This window comes from Diabrotica undecimpunctata, chromosome 8 (genome assembly GCF_040954645.1).
Source record: "Diabrotica undecimpunctata isolate CICGRU chromosome 8, icDiaUnde3, whole genome shotgun sequence".
In the NCBI taxonomy this organism is placed as follows: domain Eukaryota; kingdom Metazoa; phylum Arthropoda; class Insecta; order Coleoptera; family Chrysomelidae; genus Diabrotica; species Diabrotica undecimpunctata.
In genome coordinates, this window is record NC_092810.1 from 137,836,608 (window position 1) to 137,854,692 (window position 18,085).

At 33.7% G+C, this 18,085-nt stretch overlaps 1 protein-coding gene across 1 annotated transcript in view; it reads right to left on the minus strand.

Annotated features, from left to right (window-relative positions):
• hob (bridge-like lipid transfer protein family member hobbit) overlaps positions 1-18,085 on the minus strand; it is a 102,496-nt gene that overhangs the window by 66,049 nt on the left and 18,362 nt on the right. The window contains exons 11-14 of the mRNA XM_072541133.1: positions 11,459-11,826; positions 5,944-6,066; positions 3,755-3,928; positions 1,256-1,499 (exon numbers count right to left, since the gene is read on the minus strand). Of these exons, the coding sequence (XP_072397234.1) occupies positions 1,256-1,499; positions 3,755-3,928; positions 5,944-6,066; positions 11,459-11,826 (909 nt within the window). The remainder of the gene's footprint in view (positions 1-1,255; positions 1,500-3,754; positions 3,929-5,943; positions 6,067-11,458; positions 11,827-18,085) is intronic.

Below are 18,085 nucleotides of genomic sequence, written 5' to 3' on the forward strand. Positions count from 1 at the left end.
AGTTGCTACTTATTTTAATTTCTCTTCCTTGTTTTAGCATTATTTTAGTTTTATCAGACAGTTTATCATACAACACTTTGTTGTTGTGGGCCTCCAATTTCTTCTTTCATGTAATCTTTCATCAATTGTCCTTTGGTAGTCATCTGAGTTTTATGTATATATATATATATATATATATATATATATATATATGTATATATATATATATATATATATATATATATATATATATATATATATATATATATATATATATATGATGCATCAAAAAGTCAGGATACTTCCCTTTCGATGGCGAAGCAAATTCAAGCTTACTGGAAGAGTAATGGTTTTTATGAGTAAACTGCAGATAAGGTTCTGAAACTGTTTTCTTGTGGCATGTCTAAGTTAGAATACTACTAAATACTATGTTTATATGGGAATAAGTCACAATTGATTGTAATGAAAATTATATTGTATAATTGTTATTTGACGTTTCGATTTCCACTGCGGAAATCGATCTCAAAAAAGATTATTAGATAATTTAGTTGAAAAACGGTGTGTATAACTGCCAAGATTGTTGACAAGGTTATGGCATGTCAACAAAATTGAAGGTTGATTCACTTTTGCAAAAGGTGTTTTACGCAACATCCACATTCGGCTGAAAAGATGTGGATGTTGTTTTTCCATTACGAATGACAAATTAGTATAGAAAAAAAATTATTTTCTAAAATAAAATTAATCAACCACAAAAAAATACTACTGAGTACTGCGTATTCTTGATTATATACAATAAAGGTTTCTCATTGTAGGATGAAGACCAGTCAAGAAAATCAAAGCAATTATGTGTCCAACAAAAGACTGTTGTCATTCGACTCAATTTAAACGACACTCTAAATAGAATCTTGGATACGGTTGGGTTTTTTACTGACATTGTGGATTCACTTCCTTTTCCATCTTTTCCAAATGGAAGATAATTGTTTGATATCTTCACACGCGAAGTATAAATAAAATTTTTCTGTTATTGTTAAAGTATAAATAAAATATTGTTTCCTGATATTTCATTTTATATTATATACTGGGCGAAATATATTTTTATGGTTTAAATATAAATAGGTTTTGATGTATTCTTGCTATTATATACGAAAAGAATAATACAAATACATGCATAATTTAACTGTAGTTACCTTTTTACACAATAATTTTTAACGTAAGCTACCTAAGAACTGTGAGCAATAAATTTCCAACATGCAATTAAATAATTTATTAAGATTACCTCTCTTTGGGGCGACTTGTTCAGCTCCCACCAACTGTCCCCAAATGTAACACTTTCTAACGTTCATCAACGGTTGGGGGAAGTCTCTAAGCAAAAATTTCCACTCGGCACATCTAAAAGAGATGACCCGGCACCAGAGCGTTGAAAATTCCATATGTTCTTCGGGCCAAGGCGTGTCGGGGTCTATTTCTGTCATGGTTCGGATAACGTTTTCCCTGCCATGAATGGTTGGATCAGCAAGAATCTAAAATAAACAGACAGAAATTAATTTGTATAGTTGTTCTATAATATATGACAAGTTAAGTTATATTAAAATGTTTTGTTATTTCTTTTTCTTTAAGTTCCATCTTCTAACGACTCTGTTGACTGCCGCTCTGAAAAGTTCTGCACTACTGCATTTTTTGTTATTTATTTCCTGCTAACTGCTACTTATTAATTCCCGTCCCAGAAACTCATAATATATCATCATAATAAAACTAAAAAAGAAAATAGGAATAAAAATTTTGAAGTAGTTTTAGTTTTAAAAACGAGAGCATCAGAATACAAACAAACTTATTGAATAAAACCTGAAACACGTTAAATTTGTGACGAAAATAAGTTTTAACACATAAATTATAGCCCACGCTCTACCTCAGCGGGAGTGGGTCATTCAAGGTACTCATTCGAGGGACTCAATTCACTCGGTTATTGACTATAAAAGGTAACTATTCTATTTCTAGTTTAATCAGGATCTTTAAAAAAATAGCTTAACCCTAGAACACTAGCCATTCGTAAAATTTACGAACGCTGATTATTTTTTTAAGATTTGGCAACCTTGCATGAATTGTACAAGCGTAGGTATTGGAGTAGCTTCGGTAATCAGTTTGTCGAGTACATTCACAGTGCAGTTGCCTTTCTTTGGGCAGTCGTTAACCGCAAGATCACAGTTGCTTCGTATTTTTTACGAAAGGTTAGTGTTAACGTAAGTTTTTTTTATCTTGGTATTATTATTTTCTTTTCTCATTCACAGACAATTTAATTAAAAAGTGGCTAGAACATTTGACGATAAAAGACCACTAACCCAATTAGAATTGGAATTGGAGGCCGAAAAAATATTTATGGGTGAATTACATGATGGTAGCCTACAATCAAATGACTAAACTTCTAGTAATTAAGAAAATGAAGACAGAGTGCAAAATTGTTTCAGCCCGTTTCTGAATCGGAGTACAAGCCAGAATTTTCTGGTGATAAAAGCAGCGATTTTGAGTGTAGCAGTCCTAAAACGCAAAAAAGAAAGCCTAATAACCATTCTACTTCTGTTTATATGCCTAGCACTTCATGTAGAAGCATGTTGTTGCGTTACCTGTGACGTAGATAAATAAATTTTGAATTTTTTTTGCATATTTTAGGCATATAAATGTTCCTTTATTCATTTAAAAAATTAATTAAAATTTCATCTTAATTTTATACTTATACTTTTTTGGAACTGAAAAAAAATCGTAAATATTACGAATGAATTTTAGTTTTTTTGGCCGTAATAATTTTTTCTTGACCCCTCTTCTTTGGTGGAACATTCTGAAACCTCGTGGTACACCACACATGGAATGACAGCTACAGCTGCAGATAACTCAATAGCTGCTTAAAATTACAACGCGCTCGATCCCGGCATTTCCACCAACTTATAGTCTACTCATTCAGCTAAAATCCATTCAACTAACATCAGAAGCCAACAGCAAGTTATCCTGTCAACCACATGAAGCCATAAGTATCATTTTAAAATTCTTGTAAACTTTAGGCAATATTTGCTTTGATTTTAATTTAATATTAAAATTTCAATTTTATATTTTATTTATGTACAATAAATATGATTAAATAATATCTTAGTTTATTTGCCCCAGCCAAGCTCATTTTTCAGATTTACTTTAAGATAAGACGTTCTCACACCCGAGAGACTGACTAGACGAGGCCTAACAATTGGCTCCCAAAGAAAGTTGTGAGTTTTATTGTTCTACATTGGCCTCAAGGTGGTACTAGATGGTTCGACACTTGACGCAGGTGTTCGAGATTCCAACGACCTTACGTCACGAGGGGTTTTCGCTAGAACTGTAGAACATTGGGACAACATAGATACGGGAAAGTAAACCGTAGAGAGTTAGACTAAAATAAAAATTTGTAGTGTCAAGTAATAAAAATATAAATTGATTGTGTTTTTATTGTTACTGTTAAAATAACTGTAAATAAAAACTAAAATAAATCAGTGCATCATTAATAACTTCATGAGACATTTCTACAAAAATCTAAGATCGAGCTTCCTTCTTAAACAGATTACGTCTGTCTATACTCCTATCACAGAACTGTTTTAATTGAATTAGAAATCGAAATGTCTGCTTTGGCACTTTTTTTTTGTCAGAAGAGATATTGTAATAATACCCTTGTGTTAGAAGACTTCTACGTGCTTTAGCGCAAAAATTTAGTATAACTTATAAAAGTATTCCATATAGATATTGTTAAAAAGCTTACCAAAATTTCTACATTAGTCATATGCCAAGCAAACAACCTGGTTCTTTGAGGGGCGGCTTTGTACATTAATTTAGATCTTTGGACATATATATCTGCGTTTTTCTTCTTTAACGTTGCGTACAACTCTTCAACTTTACCCGCCATGTGTAGATGTGTCTTCAATAAATCGGCAATCTAAAACAAAGATACCATAAAACAATTTCTTTTGTACGAAGAAATGAAGAAACATATTATTTGTAGTTGTATAATGTTAGATAAAAAATTTACTCAACCAGACAAATGTGAAACATTAATAATATCGGTACGAAATAAACGGTAGAAATATAAACGAAAAAAATATAAAGTTTTATTTAAAAATCAATTATAAAAGGCATATAATTTAAAGACCCTTTCCGGCCACATCACACAACGTTTTCGGACTAACAAGTCCATCATCGGTGTATTTACCAGGTGTACATGAGTCAACACACTAAATATTTGAGTAAAAACCAATAAAATGGTACAAATTTTGTTATTTACTACATCATTGTTAAAAAGTTACCCTGCATGGCAACATAAGGCTCCCAATATGCTGGGGTTGCTGACCGTAAGCGATGTCTCTGTAGGTACCCTCTGTAACTCAGTTGCCATCTAGAGCTCATACAGAGACATATCTCAGGGTCAGCAACCCCCATTGGGAGTCAAAAACTTTAACATCACACCAGCTTTTTAACAAAGATGTAACAAATAACAAATTTTGTACCATTTTAGGGGTTTTTACCCAAACATTTTGTAGTTTGACTCATGTGCACCTGGTAAATATACTGATAATGGACTTGTTAGTCCGAAAACGTTCTGCAATGCAGCCCGAAAGGGCCTTTTAATTATGTACCTTTTATAAAGGATTTTTAAATAAAACTTTTGTGAGCTATATACAGCCAACTATAGGAATTTCATTTTCCTTGTGAATAAAAAAAACGTTCAATCTTTCTAGTCAAATAGCTCTGTAGACTTATTGCTCTTCTTCTTCTCGATGTGCCTATCCGTTACGAATGTTGGCGATCATCATGACAATCTTTATCTTATCTGCAGCAGCGAGGAAAAGCCAGCGAACCAGTATCTGAGGTTCTTTAAGCAAGATGTTCTTCTTCTTCCTGGACCTCGTTTTCCAAATATTTTTTTCCTTGCAGGATGGCTTGAAGGAGAGCATATCTGGATTCATTTCGCAAAATATGTCCGAAGAATTGTAACTTTCTTACTTTTGTATCAAGATAGAGGTTGTGACTCTTGAAGAAGGCCCCCATCCGATTGAAGGTGGATCTAGCTTTTCCGATGCGTGCTCTAATCTCCTGGTTGTTGGTCCATTCTTCATTTATTATGGTGCCGAGGTAGTTGTAGTGCGTCACTCTTTCTACAGGGGATTGGTTGACGTAGAGTTGACTTTTTGTTATCCTTTTCTTGCTAATTATCATAAGCTTTGTCTTCTTAACGTTTATATTGAGTCCATATTGTTGACTGTAATACGTGATTTTGTTAATAAGAATTTATAGGTCTTCTTCCGCAAATACTATGGAGTCATCTGCATATTTTTCAGTTTCGTGCAAAGCTTCGATAAATATTCTTTCAGAGTACAGATTGAAGATTAGAGGAGACAAAATACAGCCTTGCCTCACTCCATGCATGATTTTCACATAGTCAGTGTGTTCACTATCAAATCTGAGATTTGCTGTCTGATTCCAGTAAAGATTTCTTAATTATTTTCAGATCTTGGTTGTTAATTCCTGCTTCCTTTAGTATTTGCATCATCTTGGCGTGCTGTACTCGATCAAATGTTTTCTCGTAACCAACCAGACATAGGTCGCGGTTGACGTCTCTGCATCTCTGGAATAAGACTTGAACTGAGAACAAAACCTCTCTAATACCAACAGCATTTGTTAACGAGAACTGGTTGGGAGAAATTTGACTTTCACACAGCTTGTAGATTCTCTTATGAATTATGTTTAGGAACAATTTTAGGAGATGGCCCATGAGGCTTATAGTACGGTAATCTTCGCATTTTTTGGCTCTTAGACTTATTGTTGCATTGACGTAACGAGGATTTGAAACGGAGTGTGTGAATTTGTTATTTTATTGTTGATTCGATTACATTAGGTTAGGTTTCATGCCCAGAATACCAATGCAAAAAAAACTTTAAAACACTATCTACATACCTTATCTTTCAGCATCTTTTGTCGTTTCAAGCTCTCATTATATTCGTCTTCTAATAATTCAAAATTATCTCTCAATTTGACTTCAAATGGATCGTCACTCATTTCAAATAAAAATTCTTTAACCTAAAACAAATTGAAAATGCTGAATCGAGGTGTATATATGGGAAGTAATTATTAAATCTAGTTATTTACTTAATCCGTAAATCCTGCAAGTACTTTTATATCCTACTAATTAATACATGGTAATGAAGAATTAGTGGATATTTACCGAACACAAAAAATGATTTTTTATAATATTCGTTCTGTATTATTCAGGGTGAGGCAAAAGTAAGTTAACCGAGAATATTAATAAAAACAAACAATGACGAGATTCAAAAACTTAGTAAAAACGATTAATAAAAATACATAATATATAACTGCCTGAATTGGTGTGGGGTGAATTGAGTAGCTCTATAACCGATGCAGCCGGTCCCAAGCCCGGATAAAAGAGGAGGGATAGAGGAGTAACACCTCTAAAAAAAACCAGGGTTCAGCTGACCTGGCTGATAGCACCCTGTTAGGGTCCCTGCCTGGGGTACAGGTGAAAACCGGTCAACGGTCTCGAGAGCAGAGGATGGCTGGAAAAGTCACAATGGTCAAGAGGGCGGAAGAACCAACAGCGTCTGATCCAGAATGGGCGGCTGAAGAAAAGGTCCTCCAAACGGGGGTTGTGGCGTTAGGAATTAGCAACCTAACACACAGAAAAACATAAGGGTAAGAAGAACGAAAATCGCAAGATGAAAAAGCCAAATACGGAAACACATCCCCGGGTGGGAAATCCACACCTCTAATAGAGGGAGCCCTATCGGATACGGGGGGGGGGGCAATGTTGCGAAGAGTTCGGAAGACCCAGTCTTATCAAAGCTCAACCAAAAATCGAAATGAAGAAAAGATAGAACATTCATATGTGCAACATGGAATATACAAGGATGGAACAAAAAGGCGACGGAAGTGATCAAAGAGTTTAATGAAAGCAACATCGACATACTAGTAACAACAGAAACCAAAAAGATAGGAAATGGAACGGAAACAATAGAAGACCATATCCACTGCTGGAGCGGAGTTAATAAAGAATGTAGAGCAAAGGCAGGAGTGGGAATACTAATCAAAAATAAGTGGAAGAACAGGGTTAGAACATGGGAACCAATCAACGAGAGAATAATTAAAATGCATATAGACATATACGCTAAAGAGACAGTGATACTCGGAGTATATGCACCAACAGACGATTCTCCGAGAGTAGAAAAAGAACATTTCACGGAACAACTTCAAAATCAAATAGAGCTAATTAAAAAGAACGTGGAGATAATTATAACAGGAGACCTTAACGGCAGAACTGGAAGAAAAGAAAACGATAAAGTAGTGGGGAGATTCGGAGAGGGTGAAAAAAACGATAACGGAGAACGTCTGATTGAATTATGCGAACTAAACAACCTAAAAATCACCAACGGATTTTTCAGACATAAAAATATTCATAAATATACATGGACGCAAGAAACACGAAAGCTGAAATCGATAATAGACTACATAATAATCAAACAAGATACCACAATAAAGATCAAAGATGTGCGAGTCAAAAGAGGAGCAGAATGTGGAACGGACCATAGACTACTGACAGCAAAAATGAGCATTAATTGGAAACATAACAAGACCCCCTCCACAGAAGAACCGTTGAACACTATAAGAGAAAAACAATACAATATAGAACTACTCCAAGAACAATCAATAAGAGAACTATACCAACAACGTCTAGACCAAAAATTAATAGAATTCAGATACGGCAACCTCGAAGAAATATACGAGCATATAAAGGCGAGTATAAAGCAAGCAGCATTCGAAGCCCTTGGGGAAAAAGAACATATAACAAATAAACAGCACTATTATGAAATAAATGAACCAACAAAAAGAATAATTCAAGAAAAAAAGCAACTATACAGAAAATGGCTGACTACAAACAACGATGAAGTTTATAAAGAATATAGAGAAAAAGATAGAGAAGTGAAAAAACAAATAACACAGCAAAAGAATGAAGAATGGGAAAGAATCTGCTTAAATATTGAAACATATATAGGAGGTACAAGAACTTCGGAGTCATGGAAAGTACTGAGAGGATTGAAACAAAACTCAAAAGAAAAAATTAAATTGGGAAATATACAGGACAAAGAATGGAAGGACTACTACAAGGAACTATTAACAGAACAAAGACCACAATTCATTGGAAAAGAAAACAGGCGAAGACGAAGCAGATTCCCACAACAAGAAATAGAAATAACAGATAGGGAAATGAGAACGGCCATAAAAGCAATCAAAAATAAGAAAGCACCGGGACCTGGAGGCATCTCACCTGAGCTTATAAAATACGGATCAAAAAAATTACACCGGATGATACAATGAATATTTCAGAAAGCCATAAATGGAGAACAGCTCCCAAAGGAATGGACGGCGGCATATATGACATCTATATTTAAGAAAGGAGATAGAAAACGATGCGAAAACTACAGAGGAATAAGCGTAATATCATCAATAGGAAGATTATATGGGAAGATACTGCGAGAAAAGATAGAGCAAGCGATAAAAGGCAAAATCGGAGAGGATCAAGCAGGCTTCACGGCAGGAAGATCATGCATAGACCACATATACACACTGGAACAACTGTTGGAAAAGAAAAAAGCAAAAAATAGAGATATACACTTGGCATTTGTGGACCTGAGAAAGGCGTATGACTCTGTACCAAGGTCAGAACTATGGGAGGCAATGTACAAATTAGAAATACAGACGGAACTCACAGAAGCTACAAAAGCTCTGTATAAAGAAAATAAAGTGTCCATTAAAATGGGAACAAGAATCATAGGAGACTTCACCACAACAAAAGGGCTCCTGCAGGGTTGTTCCACATCTCCAACCCTATTCAAAATATACTTAGAGAAAGCCTTGACTACATGGAAAAGAAAATGCGAAGGCATGGGAGTACCGGTACGGAACGAATACCTATATACATTAAGTTTTGCAGACGATCAAGTAGTGATTGCACAAGACCAAGACGACCTCAGCTACATGATGAAGAAACTACAAGAAGAATATACCAAGGCTGGCCTAGATATTAACCTCGCGAAAACAGAGTACCTATCTACAAGTGAAGAAGACATAGAAGATCTACAGATTGATGACAACGTAACAATCAAAGGAAAGGATAAATTCAAATACCTGGGGTTTATAATCACGAAAAGGGCAACAACAGAGGAAGAAATTACACAAAGATTAGGACAAACAAGAACAGCAATCCGACAACTTAATTCAGTATGGTGGGATAGACACCTAAATATGAAGACAAAAACGCAGATTTATAAAACATTAGTGCGAAGTATTATGACATATGGGGCTGAAAATTGGATCATAAACAAGAAAAACAGCAGTAAGATAGTAGCAACAGAGATGGAATGCCTGCGAAGATGCTGCAGAGTAACAAGAATGGATAGAAGTAATGACGAAATAAAGCAAAGAACATCAATAGAAACAGACATACTAACATATATAGAACAAAAAAGACTAAAGTGGTATGGACATGTAAGAAGAACTAGCGACAGCAGATGTATAAAGAGAATAACCGAATGGAGCCCCATAGGAAGGAGGAAAAGAGGACGACCCCGAAAATCCTGGAGGAACGAAGTAGACGACGCCATGAGTAAGAGAGGACTAAACGATGGAGAATGGAACAACAGAGAGAGATGGAAACGGTTGAGCGAGGGAAGGCAGTGAATACTGTAGGATCCCTAAATATATATATACATAATATATACCGTCATAAAATTTTAATGAATCTACCGTCACAATTGTATGTACTGGGCATCTGATGACTCTTAGGTAACCATTACACGATAGTTAAATATTCATGGTATCACAGTGTGGGCTAAAATTTATGCTGGTGGTCTCGTTGGCTTGTATTTCTTTGACGGAACTTGGCAATAACCCGCTGTTAGAAGCGATTCGATATTTTCAGCAGGGTGGCGCTCCGTCTCAGCACGGACTATAAGTTCGCGCTTTCCTAAATGACCACTTTGGTGATTGGATAGTGAGACGAGGCATTATCGAATGGCCTGTTCGTTCATCAGACTTAACGCTGTGTGACTTCGATCTGTAGGAAATGCTTGAAGGAATATGTTACATTCCTGGAGTGGACAACAATATTCTTGGATCTTTGGCCGATATTAGACTTTCTTGTTTCGTCTTCGATGATTCATTTTTAGTATATATAAGAAAGTTTTGCTTTTTAATTCTCGCTGTTAGTCGAGATTGTGTTTGACTATTTTTGGACGTATATATCGTTTGATTATAATTGGTGCATATCGGTTCTGTCCCAAAGCTTTCTCGAAATATGTAAATTCTTCTTTTAATTAATCAGGTTTAAAATCTCTATATGTTTATTCTGGGTGTCGGTTTTTAGATCCTACACCACGTTATATACTTCCAATAGATCTTGTTGCTGTAGCGACGATATTTGCGAGGTGAGAATTCCACGTAGTTTTCTAATTGCAACACCTTTACTGAGAATGATAGTGTTGTTCTATTCAACATCGGAGGTTGAATTGTTAATTTCTTCCTATTTGTGCCATTTTGTTAGTATTTACTGATAGTCCTCCTTTCGAACACCAAGAAGTAAGTTTTATCTTCTTCTTCTCATTGCGCCGTCTACTTTCGAAGGTTGGCGATCCAAATGGCAATTGTAGTTTTGGAAACTGCTGCGCGAAAGATCTCTGCGGATGAGCGGTCGAACCATCTCCTCAGGTCTTTCAGCCACGAGTTCTGGCGTCTTCCTACTGATCTTTTGCCCTGTACTTTTCCTTCCAGTATAACTTGAAGTAATTCATATCTTTCGCCTCTCAGTACATGACCCAAGTATTGCAGTTTCCTCTCTTTGATTATTCTTAGTAATTCTTTTTGTTTACACATGCGACGAAGTACCTCAACATTAGTAACTCTTTGTACCCATGGAATCCTCAACATTCGTCTGTATATATACATCTCAAAGGCATCTATTCTTTTTTCTATTTCAGAGTCCATTGTCCAACTTTCGCAGCCATACAGTAAGACAGAAAAAACGTAACATCTGATCATTCGGATTCTAAGCTGTAGATTAAGGTCTGATCTTGTAAAAAATGTTTTAATGCTCATGAATGTTTTCCTTGCTTGTTCGATTCTTGATAGGATTTCTTTTTTTGGATTTTTTTTGGATTTAAGTTTTATCAGCAGATAAATTATTATCAGATATCACTATCAAAATTTATGCCATTGATTGCTCTCTTTTCCAAAACCATTACTTTTAGGTAATTTGACTTAGAATTTTAAGTTACGTTGAGTGCAAAACATATTGATACTCATAACCGGCTTGTAGAAACATGTGGGTGATAATGACGTATAACCAGTAGAGTTTAGACTTTTACCATCACTGTTATAGTACAAACAATAAACAAAAACTTACATTTATTAGCAAATCGCTTGGAAGAGGACCTTCTACAGACCGATCCTTCTTCAAATTGTGCACAATTTTCAACCATTTAAAAACAGACACGAATTGATTCTGATAAGCTTCCGCAAAGTTATGTTCATATGGAAAAACTGCCTTGAATAGATCGATTGAAACACCCCACGTTTTGTTGAAAGGTACTGCAAAGCTTTCTACGTCTGATCTTTCGGCCTCTATAATAGGGTGACTTTTTATGGGATGGAAGTTGATGCCGTTTATTGTGAATATTTCGGCATCATCAATTGATATCACCAGTGATGTGTTCAGATATGTTTCGGGCGGTTTGGTAAGATCGTCTAGTTTTTTCGTAACTTTTAATTCATCTGAAAATAGGAACAAACAATAGGAACAAAGGCAATATTTTTTTATTTTTATGTTTTTTTGGTTTTTACTACATGGTCTAGTCCATAGACATATAATACAAGATAGCCTGATCCTTGTAATACCAGCCTGTTCCCCCAGTGCGACAGAGAAAAATGACGTAAAGCAGTCCCTGCATATCTTTCTAATTTGCCAGGTTTATCGATAACGTGACCTAAATGACCAACGAGAAGGTCATCTCATTGCTTTGCACTAGTTTTCTCTGTTGCACTGGGCGATTGTTATCACTGGGTTTTAAATAGTATGAGCGCAATTACCGAGGGTAAGTGAATTAGAGTGTAATATGGAATGGTGTAATGCACTCCATCCGCACGGAAAAGTACTAAATACATGTCTAAACCTGTTTCCGAAATAAATTTAAATGCAATTAAATGTAACTAAATTAATTTTTTGTAATCTTCAAAAGTTGTATAATAAAAAAAAGTTTGATTGCTATATATAATAGATAAGATAAAAAAATTAATAAAAATGTGTCATTTTTTAGTATTCTGTACGGTAATAGTACCTTAATAAATAAATTATTATATATTATACTGAATACTTTACAATAATTAAATGTTGTTTTATTATTAAAATCATTTCAATATAATTTTTAACTAGTTTTTTTTTCATAGAATTCCTTTTGTCGAAGAAAAATAAACTCATTATAAAATAAAAAATATACAGTAATGAGTGCGTTAAGAACCGGCAAAGTAGGTAACGCAAAATTTGGAAAACATAATATATATATATATATATATATATATATATATATATATATATATATACCGACAAAAGAAATAAAAAGAGATGAAACTAGTACGTGGGAAATTATCGATAGAAAGCTATAATTTACATTACATTACATTAAGGCTGGATAGTTTCTCACCTTTAGACTTAGCTTATGCGCTAGTTGACTTCAGTCATAATTATATGTATGACGTCGAACATTTTTTTAATTTCGCACAAAATAAAAACTGATTTAAGGCAATACAGCAAATTTAAGTTAAAACAGTTTAATTAGTAGTAATTTTTTAATCTAAAATTAAATTATTGATCAAGAATAATTTCTACTATGATTTGAGTCGTCGCTTGCCCCCTTGTCACTAAAAAATTATCGAAGATTGGTGGTTTAGTGGCAAGAATACCGTTCTTTCACGCGGACGCTCAGGGTTCGAATCCCACCTGTGGTTTTTTTTGCAATAATTAAATATTAAAAATTAAAATTATGCAGATATCGTTTGCTTTGAATCACTAAACATTTATGTAAGTCATTATTAGGAGTGTTTAAAGAAAAATATGAAAATCTTTGCTTCAGATAAGCCTCCATTAGCAGCAGAACAATAATCCAACCTAGGATAAAAGTTGCGTCTAACATTAGATAATGTTTCCGGACTAATACCCTTCATTGAATCAGAGATCTTTTCTCTTAATTCTTAAAGAGTATTAGGCCGATTGTCCTCAATTTCATATAGTTGGGACTTGATATAGCCCCACATAAAAAATCACAAGGTGCAAGATCAGGTGATTTTGCAGTCCAAAGAATATCTCAATTGTGTCAAAAAAAAAAGGGAATCTCTGGTGGGAATTGAACCGTAATCTGCTGGCCAATAGACCAACTCTTTAAGCATATCATCATCTCTACACACAATAATTGTTTACGGCCAGATCGTAACATTTAGTTTAGTAAAAATTTTTAGTTGAGTTATTTTTATTATTAGTTTGATTTATAATAAAAAACTAATTAATGTTTTTTACGAGCATCTGTCTTAATGTATTCAATCATTTGTTCTAACACGGGAAATTAAAATAAAATGTTTATCGATGACATACGTATAATTATGACTCAAGTCAACTAGCCACGTATAAAAACTAGCTTTATCTCGTACTACCTCACAACTTAATATGCCCTCCATCTTTTCCGTTATTTTGCTCTATTTCAAACAAATAAAATAATTTAAAATTTTAATATTTAATTATTGCAAAAAAAACCACATGTAGGATTCGAAACCTGAGCGTCCGCGTGAAAGTACGGTATTCTTACGACTAAACCACCAAGCTTCGATAATTCTTTAGTGATAAGAGCGTATACAACTCTCAAATCATAGTAGCAATTATTCTTGATCAATAATTTAATTTTTCATTAAAAAATTACTACTAATTAAACTGTTTTTAATTACATTTGAAGACCACACGGAAGAAAGGCGAAATGTCACAAAGAGGTTAATTCCGAGAAAATTGAATTTTTAACTTTCAAACCCTAACGATCTAAATAAAAGAATTTTAGAACATAATTCTAAAACTTCCAATATAATGATAATTTTATTTTTCTGATTATTACATGTTGACGCCTATGAAAGAACGAGCAGTTCCGTATGGGTTTCGTATTATTAGCTGTCTTAAGAAAATTTGAACTCTAATGTTGACGTTCTGGAAATTTTAAATATAAGTGACGTCACTTTATATAAATTGTGACGTGCAAGCATTTTTATATGAAAAATGCTATATTTGCCAAAGTTATTCGTTTTATCTCAACTTCTATCTTTTGTTTTTCAGATTCATCATTTGTTTCATTCAGTTTATTGTGAAGGGCCTTAAAGTCAGCCATGAAATGATCGCAAGCACTACACGTATCACTCCGCGGATAGCCTAAACTAATGTTAAAATGCTTATTAAAAATTTTTCGATATGCTTCGTAAGACACAGAAGTGCCCTTATCGGATTTGTGCATAGTGTACATTTTATTAATATTTAAGTCATCCGGAAGGTACATTTTGTTAGTTTTATTTTTACTATAATGGCTTTCTCTTCCTTTAAAACGCTTTATGTGTTCAATAACTTCATCGAGCTGTTGTTTTGGTAATGCGTGTTTTTTTGAATTTTTTTCCGCGTTTGTCAATTGGTGCACTACCAGTAGCTTTTAAACTTTTTTGAATATTTTCAAGCCTCTTCCGACCAATTCCATGAAGGCTTAGAAAAGCCTTAAAACAAGCTGGGACGTCAGTAGTTTTATCGACAGTCGTTATTCTAACTCTAAAAGAATAAGTTGCATCATGCAATCTTGATGTAGCTTCATCTCGGGCTCTTCTTTACTTTACGAGTATTAACGTTATTAGGCCTGCCAAGTAAATATTTTGTTCATCAAACACCATACGGTTAAAATTGTTTATAATGTTTGATCGGTTTTGTTGATGTACTGTTTTAATACTCTTAAGTCTCTTACATTGACAATCGTCACCTGTTTCATGGCTCTGTTGTCTTAACCGCTTCATTACTTCATTTATTCGACCTGTAATTTTCCTTTTTCTAGTGTTTTTCTTTCGCGACCCGTATCATCTCTTTCACTATCCGTCATTTTCGAGCACAATAACACGCACTTTATTTAATGAAGGCTAATCGAAAACTAAACGTTTTTAGTAAACAAAATGCGGCATGTATTCCCCCGACAAGCACTGACATTCCACCTTTCTCGGATTTACGCGAGAACCTTTCGCCTTTCTTCCCTGTACGAAGAATTTTATAACGTGTTTTAAGCTATGAGGATTCGTCTTTTTCCCATGTTTGAATGACTCACATAAAACTACTACTAAAAACCTACATATTGCTGCTCTGAACGAAAAACAGAGCTGAAAGTATCTTTAGTAAAAAGATAAAAAAAGTATCTAAGATACTAAAAGTATCTTAGATACTTTTATTTAAGATACTTTTTGGTTCATTTAAAAGTACTTTTACTTTAGATACTTCTTAAAAGTATCTAGTATCTTTTATCTTTAAAAGTATCTTTAGATACTAAAAGTATCTTAGATACAAAAAAGTATCTTAGATACAAAAAAGTATCTTAGATACTTACTCAGGACCTGAGAAATAGATACTTTTCATGATCCGACAAGCTTCGACCTGTCGCGCCGGCCGTAGCGGGAGAAGAAGACTTTCAGTTTATTGTAGATACCATGTCACCTTTGTCGTTGTTACAAAATCGTATCTTTTTAAATTTATTTAAGGGAATAAAACCAATAAGTTTAAATATGTGGAACCTATTTTGAACGCTCTGACAGTATCTTTAAACTCCAGATTTGAAAAACTTCTTAAGTTGACTAACCAATCTGCAATAATTGCTGCAGTTACTAATCCTTTATTTAAAACACGTTGGCTTACTGCATTTCCAGGAATCAGAAATATCGAAAATGACCTTAGTGAAATTAAGGATTTGGTAATTACAGAAGCTATAAAAATTATGAAGGAAAATGAGGAACAATTAAAACAATTTGATGTAAGTACAAATAACATTACTACTGTAATGAAAAGTAACAAAATGCAAAACGACTTCTTTGAATTTGATACTAACTCCGAATAGAATATTATAGAACAATTATTTAAAAAGTTCAATACGCCATTACCTTCTTCTGCAGCTGTTGAAAGAATGTTTTCTTTTGCAACTTTTATTAATTCACCCCGACGTCATGCCTTGTCTGATCATACTTTTGAAAATTTAGTTTTACTAAAAGCTAGTGGTTATACTAACTAGTTATTAGCTACCAAAATGTTGCTATTTTTTATATCCTATCCTATTGTGTTTAAAAATTTAATTATGTTGAATGTTCTGTTTTTAATGCATAATGCATCTTATGCTGTTTTTAACACACGAATTTATGTTTATTTTATATTGTTTTGAAAATTTAATGTTGGATTTTTGTTTTCAATACATACATAGTTATTAGTTTGTAATAACTTAACGTCTTTTATTTCTTATCTACCCCAAAGCCCAAAGTATACCATTTCAAAGTACCTGCTGGCTTAAACTAAAATTGTATGATAATTTAAAGGGTTAAAATGATCTTTTTAAAACAAAAGTATCGACAATCTACTGTAGAGTAGTAGAGTACCGAGCACCTTTATATTATACCCTAAAAGTATCTTAGTTACTACAAAAGTATCTAAGTATCTTAGATACTAGAAAAACATCTAAGTATCTTTGATACATAAAAGTATCTTACATACTTAAAAGTATCTTAGATACTTAAAAGTATCTTAGATACTCAAAAGTATCTTAGATACTTGAAAGTATCTAAGATATTTTTACTCTAAATACTTTTCCGGTATTTTGTATCTTTAGATACTTTCACAAAAAAGTATCTTAGATACTTAGTATCTTAAGATACTTTTTGCCTCAAGTATCTTAAAAGTATCTAGATACTTTTAAAAAGTATCTTTTACAGCTCTGACGAAAAATAATAAAAAATTGACATTTCACCTTTCTTCCATGTGGTCGTCATTTGCTTTATTGCCTTTAATTAGTTTTTATTTTATGTGAAATCAAAAAAATGTTCATGGTCGACTTCATACGTACAAGTATGACTGAAGTCAACTAGCTCATAAGCTAATATCTAAAGGCGGGAAACTATCGATAGTCCTAATGTAATGTAATGTAAATTAAAGGTTTCTATCGATAATTTCCCACCTCTTTATATTCCACAACGTATTATGTTTTCCATATTTTGCGTTATTTTGTCGGTTCTTAACGCACTCAAGCATAGCCGACTGCTGGGTCTATATATTATACGTCAATAGTTGAAACCGTAAAATAAATAAATTATTAGTCATGGAGGAGGCACTGAAGTGGATTTAAGCACTTTAACATAAAAGTTGAACGAATAAAAGGAAAGACAGTTAAGATTTGATTTCACGTATAGTGCCTCTGTATATCCGCTTATACGTATTTCATCCTAAAAGGAATCTTCGGAACGTCTATTTACAGATGCTCTGAACGTGAAAAAAATCTTTCCTGTCGTAAAGGAAGCAACGCTAAAATGGCTTCGGTATGGACTCAATAGCGACGTCTGATAATAAATCACGAAACTCGAAATCCGAAGATTTTTAATTGTCGAAACCAAATTCAGATTTTTGCTTTAATCTGTGCCTTCTAAGAATTGCAATTGCATTCCACAACATATCTCCTCAACTAAGCAAAAATCCTTGGCAAATTGGTTTCTAGTACTCATAACGAGAATATCGAAGTAAAAGGAGGGGGGGGGGGGTAAAAGGGGGTGAACAAATATTTTAAATTACATCAAAGAATTAAAAACTCCCGTATAATCATTAATAAATACATAAACAACATAAAAGCAGTCCATCAACTAACTCTGGAAGAAGATTCTTCCACAACAGTGGAATAATCCAAAGAGCATATGTGTTTTATGCAAGTAACTAAGCTCAAAATTTTCG